The sequence below is a fragment of the Pavona decussata genome, unplaced genomic scaffold, assembly GCF_977016875.1.
Source record: "Pavona decussata unplaced genomic scaffold, jaPavDecu1.1 SCAFFOLD_92, whole genome shotgun sequence".
NCBI classification, from domain to species: Eukaryota; Metazoa; Cnidaria; class Anthozoa; order Scleractinia; family Agariciidae; genus Pavona; species Pavona decussata.
The window spans coordinates 122,585-134,185 of NW_028145509.1; the positions used below are offsets into that span (position 1 = coordinate 122,585).

At 40.8% G+C, this 11,601-nt stretch overlaps 1 protein-coding gene across 1 annotated transcript; it reads right to left on the reverse strand.

Annotated features, from left to right (window-relative positions):
• Window positions 1-4,117: 4,117 nt before the first annotated feature.
• Window positions 4,118-10,573, reverse strand: LOC146473663 (uncharacterized). The gene is made up of 5 exons (XM_085117577.1): window positions 10,410-10,573; window positions 8,905-8,957; window positions 6,944-7,345; window positions 5,953-6,186; window positions 4,118-4,413 (listed from the first exon to the last, which is right to left on the reverse strand). The coding sequence occupies exons 1-5, from the start codon at window positions 10,483-10,485 to the stop codon at window positions 4,165-4,167; spliced, it is 1,014 nt and encodes a 337-aa protein (XP_084973703.1). The 5' UTR covers window positions 10,486-10,573; the 3' UTR covers window positions 4,118-4,164.
• Window positions 10,574-11,601: the final 1,028 nt, after the last annotated feature.

Genomic DNA, 11,601 nt, shown 5'->3' on the forward strand with positions numbered 1-11,601 from the left:
AAAATAAGGAAATGTATAGTTGTCATGTTATTCAGTAACGTCTATTACGTAAACTCTGATGTAATACTTATTTTAAAAGCCTCATTAAACGACGCAGTTCAACACATCGAATGCAATTTAATTTGAGATAACGATCCAATCTCCACTCCACAATAGTTATCGTCTTTGGCCTTTTTGAGTTTATTTATTACGGTATTTTCTAGATTCGGATGTAATTACATTCCAAAGATCTAGAAAATCGATTAATATTGGATCAACAGTTACCTTTATCAGGGCTGAGAAGAAGGCAAAAGAGTAACATACACCTTAAAAAGATTGATGTCACCATCTCCCTGATTTACGTTCCCTTAGTGTCTGTCACTTCTCGCTAGAGAACTAGAAAAGTTTTCAAAGTTAATTCCCGTCTAACACAACCATAGTTAGTTGTGTCATAGTTAACTACGACACAACTAAAAATAAATTCCGGTTTGGTTGCTTCGGTCTTATAACCGTCAGGAACTGTCAATTATGATACCTTCAAAATTTAGATCAGGTAATTGGAACGCGAAATGGCGAAATCGCGAAATGATAAGGAAAGGTGACAGTGGGATATAACAATTTGTCCCATGCCATAGAGAACACAGCCAATCAGAACGCTACAAAGCCGTTGCATATTCTGTGGTATGCAACAGGTAGTATCCCACGAAAAAATCCCGGCGTTCCTCGCGGCCTACAAATTTTTCCCACCGAAAGATCGATTGAAGACCCTGCGACAGGTCAAAATTTTCATTCAGAAAAAGTTACTGTCAACAACTAAAACATGGAAGAAGAATATCCCAGTATAGACCTTAATTTTAAATTCCTGGAACCAGACGTCGAACAGGAAAGTTAATTGAATGAATGGCATGGAATAAATTAGTTATGCAATACTTTCTCGCGGTATACCGTGATATATCAGGGGCGCCCAACGGATCGTTTCGGTAAATTATATGTTCAGAAGGCCCTTAATCCCCTACAATTTTCTAAAGGGAATTTTCACCACGAACTTTCGTGATATGGGAAATTTAAGGCCTAGTGTTTTCGGATTGATAAAAATGTTGTTTCGGGTACCGAAAAAAGGTCAGCTAAGATTTTCGGAAAGGAAATAAGACCTAAGGTTTTCGAGATGATAGACAAAAATGCCCTACTTATTTCGAAAAGACTCAAGTTCCCCTAGAATGACCGAACACATAAAAATATTATAGCGCTACCTAAAATGAACCTTTAGAGCTTTAAAGTCACTCCAGATAGCCTAAAGTAACGTTTCAAAGGATCCGAGAGAAAATTTTCGTTGGGTGCCCCTGAAATATCCCACTCGTGACTTGACTTTCTTTGTATACACACTCGCTTAAAGGCTCGTGTGAACACTAAGAAAAATCAAGTCGCTCGTGGAATATTTCACGGTATACCAGTAGAAAGCATTGCATAACTAGTATATACGTCACTTATGCATCTCGAGTCGGTTTACACTGAGTTTGTGTTGATATGTTCTTTCTATTACAGTCGAACATGTATGCAAATGCAATAAATCCCTACAAAGATTGACCAGGTGACAAGGAGAATACCAACAAAGAACACTTTTAAGGAAGCAGGGATGGCGCAGTGGTGAGAGCACTTACCTCCCACCAATCTGGCCCGGGTTCGATTCCTTGATTCCGGCGGCGTCATATGTGGGTTGAGTTTGTTCTTGGCTCTCGTCCTTTCTCGGAGAGGTTTTCTCCGAGGAGTCTGGTTTTCCCCTCCCATCACAAACCAACACTTTTTCCAAATTTCAGTTCGATCTGGATTATTGTCAAGCACTTTATCATTACCCTCTGGCGCGGGGGAGCAAGCACTCTCCGTGCTAATGATATTAAATAAATTACGACTTTTTTACTTTTATTTATACCCGTGGACGTCACAGTGACGCATCTTAGGGTAAAATTTTACGCACACTCCGGAGTTAACCCCTCTTCCACGACGTCACTTTACTTCCGCGAGTACTCAGCGATTTACGTGTTAAATAAGGGATTTTATTACATGCACGATTGGGGTTACTAACCAAAAATTTGGGTGGGTATGTGTGGCGCATTTCGTGATTTCAGACCAAACACGAATGTTTGGTTTATCAACAAAGTTGATAGCTAAAGGCAAATTGGCCATTGTAAAAAGATTCGAGTACTGACGTTTCGAGCCTTAGCCCCTTGTCTGAGCGAATCAGCGAATTATGGATTGTTTGTGCTTATATAGTGAGTAGCGGAGCTACGCTTTTGGTGAGAGCATGCTAACGTGGGAAACAATAATATATTAGTCGAATGAAAAGCGTTGATTGTTTCCGTGGACATTATAAGTGTAGACTGCAAGCAGTCCCTTTCTGGATAGTCGATAGGTCGGGCGAAATAACCGAGCTAAAAAAAAAAAAAAACTGGAGCAAATGAGCGGAGGGGGTCTTGGGGAGAGGCCTCTCCCCCAGTCTCTTCTCGTTTATTTCTCCACGCTCCAGTCTCGCTGCGCTGTGTCTGACCAGAAAGGGACTGCTTGCAGTCTATGATAAGTGCCGATTTAAAAGATGAATTTTGTTCTAAACTGTTTTGCTGGTTTCTGTACCATGATGAAGAGTGATGCCGCGGACTGACATGAGTTTCTAAGAGTGGTTAAACAGATTAAAGTGTCGAGTGACTTTAATCAATTCCCTATTTCATTCCTTTTAAAACTCGGAACCAAGACATGATGTTATCCGTTACAAGAAGCTAACTTAAATTGATTGCTCGAAGGACGAATATGAAAAAGGCAAACATGTGAGAAGGCGTTGCTGGTAGGCCTTCCAGCCACATTTTACTTGTGAAAACCATACCCAATTCCAGCCCAGCCTTACTCTAATTCAGATAAAATCGTCAAAATCTATACCATTTGGTGTCGCTCATTACTATATACCCTGTATATAGGAGTAACCCTCCACCCCCCCCCCCCCCACCACCCCGATAACATGTTAAAAGAAGTTGAACATACTGTGTATGTAGAGGTACCTTTTTCTTTCCTTTTCACGCGAATTATTGTGATGAAGATGGATTTATTTTCTCCAAACAGACGCAACCTCGTTCCCAGGGTCTCTCCACTTCCCGTCCCCGGGGAACGTAAGGAATAAAGAGAGGCTTTATTATAATCGAAACAACGGAGGAAAGAAACCGGCCAAATTCTGCGGAGAGTATAGAACGACAGCCCATCGAGCCTGAATTTTCCTGAAAATTGGGAGTCTTGTGAGGGTAACACTTTTTTCGCCTTTCGAAAATGAATGAATGAATGAATGAATGAATGAATGAATGAATGAATGAATGAATGAATGAATGAATGAATGTATGAATGAAAGGAAAGAATGAATGAATGAATGAATGAATCAATGAATGAATCAATGAATGAATGAATCAATGAATGAATGAATGAATGAATCAATGAATGAATCAATGAATGAATGAATCAATGAATGAATCAATGAATGAATCAATGAATGAATCAATGAATGAATGTATGAATGAAAGGAAAGAATGAATGAATGAATGAATGAATGAATGAATGAATGAATGAATGAATGAATGAATGAATGAATGAATGAATGAATGAATGAATGAATGAATGAATGAATGAATGAATGAATGAATGAATGAATGAATGAATCAATGAATGAATCAATGAATGAATGAATCAATGAATGAATCAATGAATGAATACCGCACATATCACCAAGTTTCATGGCGGTTTACAATTCTATGGGGTGAGATCGGACGTCAGCATGTGACTTTAATATGAAAATGTATTAGATAAAAGATAGACATTTTTTAAGAAACTAAAAATTCGAAATTTCGAAAGAGCAAATGCTTGCCCAATTTTTGCTAAAGTTAAGTGAAAACCACAAGGATTCATAACTCTCCCCTCCCTCTTCCAGCATAATTGATGGTTTGCTTGTGACGTCATGGTGGCCATTGGTGGACAAGAACAGTAAGATTCTATGCAAAATTTGTGACCAAGTTTTCTTTGGTTTTTTCCACCAACATGGCGGCAAGACAGATCACCTATAGGGAGGGAGTTACCTTTTCAAGTAAACTTAACAATATCTTCAGCCAACTCATAGAAATTCTCCACATTTTATTAAAGACACACAACACCTTCAACTTACAAAAATAAAAGGCCATCAATGACGGCCACAAGACATAAGGCAATTAGCCCCACTGCAAACAACTTGTGGCCGGAACTCGGAATTTCAGTTGGTTTCCCTGTGGCTTTTGGACCATAGCTTTTTATTTTCTCAAGCCGGAAGACTGTAACGGAGCCGTTTGGTGGTTTGTAGTGGTCCGCACCGAGCGGGGTCTGCTTTCCAGTTTTGTTGTCGTAAATAAGCCAGTAGGTATTCGTCTGGGTATCCTGAAATTGACAACGAATGTCAGTACGTTAGCCTGCGGCGCCACAGACGGAATTAACCGCTGGTAATACTGTCTGCGAGTTTAATAGCGCCCAAATCGGTGTTCTAGACAAGGATTGGGTGATTGGGTGGTTGATTCTGTCTGCGGGGGAGGCTACAGTACGCACGTTTATCCAAAATTTAACAGACGCAACTGGAACCGCCTCGTCCCGAGAAACCCATCTCATTCTTAGAGGTCGCACTTATTTCCGGCTACCAGCGTCAATGAAGCTAACAAGCAGAGCGTTCGTTCAACGTGACATCGTGGATTGGAAAAACTGATAATCAGAGTCATTGGGCAAGCCAGGAAAGGGTACGCTCTCTAGATTGTAACATTTGGGACGAAATGTCGATGTGAAGCAAGCTGATCTTTGAAATTGTACAGACACACTTAGCCGGGAAGGGGTGTGTGTAGCTTGTTACCCGTGGATTCCCCCTGTCGGGCAAATTTTACTACTCGTGCCTAGGTTTGACCGCGAGTTTGTCATGACATTCCAGAGACACAGCTTGGTCGGCGGCAAAATGGCACCCGATTTGAAATTAACTTTGTTTTCAACGAAGGCCTGTGTCTCAATAAAAGAACTTCTCCGAAAATGAGCTGCTCAGGAAGGACCGCATATCATCCTCTTTGCCGTATGGTGAGGCAGGTGTTTCAAGCAAATTTTAGCGAGGTTTACGAAGTGCTCTTCTCAAATGACGGGTCAAATTTCATTGAAATTCGACTTGAAGTTTCCCATAATACAGTGATGCACGTGGACAAGCCGCTGAGAGATAAACCGCTCGAAACGGCGTTTAGAAGCCCTGAGATTTCTTGACAACACAGCAAAACACACTAGGTAAGCTTTTCAAGACTTAATTACAATTTCTGTGAGTTGTTGTGGGAATATTGTTTTCTAATTTTGATTTAATTTTAACGCCATACAAACTCTTACATCACGCTTGCATGGTGACCTTTGACACATCACGCCTTGGTGACCTGTGTTATGAACAACGTAATCAGAGGACATTTTCATCATGGCGTCATTAATTTGACTACAACTTTCAGGACCCTTTTGATTTTTGCTTTCTCTTGCTAATTAGAGCTATGGCTTTTTACTCTCCACTGGGATTGGAAAATTTGAATTTGAAAAGAAAACGTAATGAACTCTCGAGTAGTAGAATTACGGCCAGTGCCAGTGCTTTTATCAACGAAACGTATGCCATCAATCTTGACAAGTCTGGTGCTTATTCTTACATACAGCTGCTTCGACAAACGCTGCCCAGAAAAAGCGTAAAAGCGTACGGGACAATGCCGAAAGGTAGTCTGGGAAATACCCAATAAATTTCAATAAAAGCTCAGAATCCACTGTGCCTCGACCGTACAGCGAAGACGTGAGATGGCGGGTAATATGGATTCAATATGGTGGACAACCTTTTTCGAAACAGCTGTATACGTTGCCACATCCATACTAACTTGCGATCATACCCTCCCAGCCTACCTACCTCGCAGGTTAAATACATACCTGCTCGGTGCCGTTGATAGCGGTAATAGCATACCCCAGGCCAGCATGGTAGGTGGAAGTGTACTTATTGAACGGACCGTCGGTGTATTCATCGGCGGCCTTGTTAAGAATATCCACAAGAAGAGTACCTTCGGTGACCTGAACGGTGTAGAAATCCGGGACTGGGAGTGGCTTTCCAACGCTGGTGACATTCCACTCTACTCCAATGGTAACTGTGATGGACGAGGGTGGCACCTGATTGTAAACCATATCATCTGAAATGTCACCGGTCTCTTTACGCTAAGGGGGTTAGGTCAATTTGCGATGGACAGTGCAACGTGGAAACGATTGTTTCAATTGGTCTATCAACAAAGTGATAACTAATGTAGCAATAGCCCTTCGTTGAGGATTGAAATTTATTTGCGATAACTAGAGAGTAAGAGTAGGAGCATAAGACAAAAATGTTTGTTTTCATCCATACAACACCAATGGATGTAATAAGCCGTTTTAGCACAGCAAATAGGCTTTTATTGAGATAATTTATCTTGGTACAGGGGCCTCAGCGTCTGTCAAATCCCCACCTATTTGCTGCAGTTTTTGCAGCGTACACTTTCGTTTAATTTTTTTGGACTAAAGAAAAAATTCAAAGTAAATGGGTGAAATTAAAACCCTTCATGCTGTGGCATCGAGCTTCTAAAGATTTTATAGCAAAGATCTCGTTCCACAATGAAATTCTTTGGTTAATCATGTCTCGGGAGGCAAGTCATCTCGGTGTAGCAAATTTTCGAATTCACTAATTATATAGTGAACAGTCTCCACAGTTGCGGACATGTCGCTATTACGCACACCCCGATAATACGGACAACAACTAAATACCCGGCATAAATAAATCACAGACGCTTGACTGAACTAAGTTCCCATCAGGGACTCTCGCTATTAAGGAGACTAACTCGCGGTCCCGAGGGTGTCTGCAATAAAGGCCGGGGTTGATTGTGAAGAGCAATTAACTTACCTGGCTGGGAGGAGGAACTAACTTGCAGTAGCCACTCACAGCGTTACTATAACTGGAGGAATTTGAGATTTCAAGGAAACGGAAAATGGTAGTGGAATTGTCCGAAGGAACGTAATAGCTTATGCCACACGAAATAAGTCCTCCAGTCTGCTCGTCAAAAATCCTCCAATATTTGCTGTTAGCAGGGTCTTGTTTAATACCATTCATGGCGGTGATAATGTACCCCTGGCCTCCGTGGTAGGTGCTGTCGTAGTTATTAAAAGGGCTTGGTTTGTCAGCGCCCGCGGCCTTGTTCAGGATGTCGGCCAACAGTGTCCCGTTGTTTGCATTTGTAACGTAACTATCTGGAATGGATTTGCCTACAGCGCCAACATCCCAGTCCATTTTGAGGGCGACTGAAATCTGTAAGAGGACAGCAAATCACTTTATCTGTTCACCATAGAGGCTGTTGAATGACCTCATTATTAGTAACATTTGTACCTCTCTAAGACTTGCTTAGAAAAATATTCGATGGTCCAGATTGTCAAGAACGAAAGAAAAATCGATACAGTCGAACCTCTCTAGTACGGACACCGAAGGGACAGAGCAAAGTTTCCGTATTAGAGAGGTGTACGTTTTGAAGATGTCACTGCGATTACGTCAATTCTAAGCTTCCAGGTGTTACAGTATTGCCCGGGGGAGGGGGGGGGGGTACTCCCTTATAAGGGCTATACAGGTATGTGCGGCGCCAAAGGGTATGGTTTTTTGGCTATTTTGGTCGTAAATAGGGTATCGCTTTTAGCCATTTTGCCGCCATTTTGGTAATAAATAGGGTATAGATTTTTGCACTCTAGTCCTGGGTTCGATTTTTTTTTTAGAAGAAGCTACTTCAGGTCATAAATAGGGTAGGAAAAATCGCAGGTTTTGGTCATAAATAGGGTAAGGGTTTTGGGAAGCGGGCCGCACACCCCTACCCAATTTTTTTGGAGTCCCCCCCCCCCCCCCCCCCCGGGCAGTATTGAGACTCTGTCTTATATGAGAACGAAACAAACTACAACGCATTGCTGCACATTTTATCCGCTGGATAGCAACATATCCACAGGATAAAGTTATCCACTCTTTGAACATCACCGGAGTGTCCGTAATAAATAGGTTAAGTTTACATGTATTTATTCTCTGGGGCCGAGATTTAGTGTCCGTTTTCCGTAGTAGAGAAGGTCCGTATTATAGAGATGTTTTTTTTAAGAAATATGTTTGAACTTTGTCGGGACATAGGGAACTGTCCGTAATAGACAGAATAGAGAGGTGTCCGTATTGAAGGAAATGTTCGACTGCACCTTACACTTGTCTCTATCAGTGACGTAACCATGAAGCTTGAATAAAGTTTTATTAAAAGTTAGGAAAGTTCTCAGGATGTTGTTAGGAAAAGGTAAAACATAGCGGTTCAAGTCTAGTTTTTGCATTTCAGCTCCATTTCTGAAGCGCTTCATTTGATTAGCGCTATTTTGGTCTAAATTCCAACGTTTTCGATCGAGTCACTGGAATAGAAGATCCTTCCAGCCTTGTATTTCATAATGGTTCTCAGATCATTACTAATCGGTAAAGAGACGACAAATCACAATCGAGAAGAGGTTTGGAAATGTGTTCTTAACTGTCATAAAACGTTTGTGTTGAATCTTCTTCAAGATTTATTAATGGTTTGAGAAGCTGTAACAAACACGAGGAAAAGTGTTTTATCCGATTTCGAAACACTTCGAAGTTGGTTTAAAAACAAACTCAGCTGCGCCTCCTTTCTTTCAACCAACTTCTCCATGTTTGGAAATCGGATGAAACACTTACTTTTGGTTGATAAACACTGCTTGATTCATTAACTATGGTGAAAAAAAAACCCTGATACTGAACTTCTCCGTGAAATATGCTCCTCTTTTGTTTCATTACTTTTGAAACACAACAAAGACAACAAACTAAAACTGTAAACTTACCTCAGATGGTTGGGGAGCGTTCCTTTTTTCTCGCAACTGATCATGGGCTGAAACTAAAACAAAGAGTATGCCCACGGCATGAGAACTGTCATCATGTCATATAGAACGCATGATCTTGGAATAATTGTTAATTATATCACGAGCGAGAACATGGAGACATTGACTCATCTTTTGGGCCCAGTTATTTAAAGCCCGATTAGGAATCTGTCTCCAGTTTGTCAATGAGCATACATTGTGCGCATCTCGGGATATGCCTTCTAAGAAAAATGCATTCTGGAAAAGTAGATCTCAACAAGAGTTGTTGGGAACCAAAAAGAAACTTATGTAAACCACGCATTTTCGGAGATAATTAGTAAGCTTCAATTTGGAGACTGCTTTTGTTCCTCAGTTCTAACTGACACTTTTCTTTACCATTAGTCGATAAATAATGAGCTTGTTAATAGCGTTAATCCGCTCTCGAACGGCCAGAAATTGCAAAATGATCTGTAACCAAGATCTCGCAATTGGCAAAATTTGTAGACTTGTTTTATAAAAGTAATTCCTTTCGCGCTTTCCAGTAGTATGTTTTGCAGATCATGGCGATCTCGGCGCTACTGGTACGTGACTCTACTCTGATCCTAAGTACGTACCGAAAAAAAAAAGGTAAATAAATAAATAAACAAATACTCTGCTACGCCTGATTAAGCAGTATTTTAATCGCAATTAACTTTATTGAGACTGGAGGCAAAGTGTTTCTTTATCAAAGCCGGCCTCGTTCCAAGGTCAACTTGTATTGGTACGCCCGTTAAATTTTAGTTAGGCCAAGAAAACATTCTAATTTGACATTACAGACTTGATCCCCCAAGTCTGTAAATTTGGTCATTTGTCATCCATTTGTGTTAATTACACCTTGCAAGCTGCCTTATTACACCGTCTTTTAATTGTTACTTAAGTGCTCTTGCAACTGTTTCGCGATTTTCATATCTTGTTGCACATTCGGCTCGATTCGCGTATCTCAGGATGAAGTTGTATCGTCGGCGAAATCGCCTGAGCCCATTTGTCGCAAGCAGATCTTGAAGGTACTGAGGAATTTGCAAGGGGTCGCGCTTTCCGCAAACTAGTCAAGCGAGTATCCTTCCCAGCTAAGCTCCCGAACGGCTCGAGAGGACAATTCCTCCTTTTATCCTTGGCTAGAAGTCCATCGCTTACCTCCCGGGTGTTTTAGTGGGAAAAAGCTTTCATCACAGTTTCATAGTTTCTTTAAGGATAGTTTTAGTCTCGAGCGCAAACAAAATGAACAATTATTACGTAACACAATTAGCAGAAGAAGCGATGTGCACAGCTACGGGTAAGCGAACTTTACTAAGCTACCGGAATTTGTGTGGTTTGCTTTAAGGAACTCAGTGAGTGATTTCAAAGCCATTTGCAAACATCCAGCCGTGGCGAAGTTTGACACGAACTACATTAGCCGATCTTAGAAGTTAACCCGTGACTGTCTTGTTATACCTAAGAAAAATAATACTTGCCTGCTCTTGTGCTATCAGGAAAGAACAAGGCGACGATGATTAAAATGAACACAACTGATCTTAACATCTTGTTCATGAATCGAAATTCTCCGCTTTTTTACCGCCGTCTCCCTTTGAGAAATAGCTGTTTGCTGAAGCATGTAGGCCCTCTAGGTCGCAATCAATAAGTTCGATCGATATTGGAGGTTTTGTCTAGTGCGAAGGTATCCCAAGCTCCCGGCGCGAGAGTCATTGTGCAACTGAGCGTAAATTATAATAGTTTGTATGGCAATTTAAAGAGAGTATTTTTATTCTTTAATTAAAGAGCATGAAATGCCGGCAAAAATGCGACCAAAACGCGTTACCTAGCTTCCATGGTTCGTTTCTTTTCAATACTCTGTGTATTCTAGATATATTGGAGGATGCCAAGCGACCTAAAAAAAGACACTCATAATTTAGCTTCTCACCCGCCGACCAACGCCAGAGTGTTAAAAAAACAAGTAATCTTACTCGGGTTTATACAAGGGGGAGTTACACCTGAACGCCATTTTTACGCCACTTGGCATGACTTTAATGAAAATATTCGTTCGCGTTTCAAGCAATATAAAAACCCTATATCATATCGTGAATCTGTGTTGCGGGGTATTTTGTGAATTTTTGGGTATATTTGGGAGGAGTAGTTTTTCTAGAAAGATGGGTAATAATCATGAAAAATAAGAAATTTTGAAGATTTAGTGAAGAATTTGTAGTTAATAATCAATAGACAGATACCAAGGTAGTCCACTAGCAACCTGGGCTGAGTTGCTCGAAGCATGGTTAGCGCTAACCATTGGTTAAGAAGTATTAAAACCTATAGGTTGTCATGGCATTTAACCCTGGTTAGTGCTAACCATGCTTCGAGCAACTGGGCCCTGGGGTGCTCTTGCGTGGGTATCAACTGTCTGTTAGTGTTCCTAAAATAATTTTCTTTCCTCTATCCCTTCTTAAAACCTCTTCAAAGTTAATTCAAATTTAGGTGAAATCCCCTTTTAAGCCCTAACCGTGATCGGCGTCAAATTTGCCTTTGTAACATCAAAGCTTTTTCGACCCCCGATGTCACGAGAATTAAGGATACGATCATCCCAGGTGAATTCTCTTGGCTTTTTAACAACTTCTCCACACTACTTTCATAAGAAAAGTATGGGGACAAGATGGGAGAATTTGTTCTTTGATA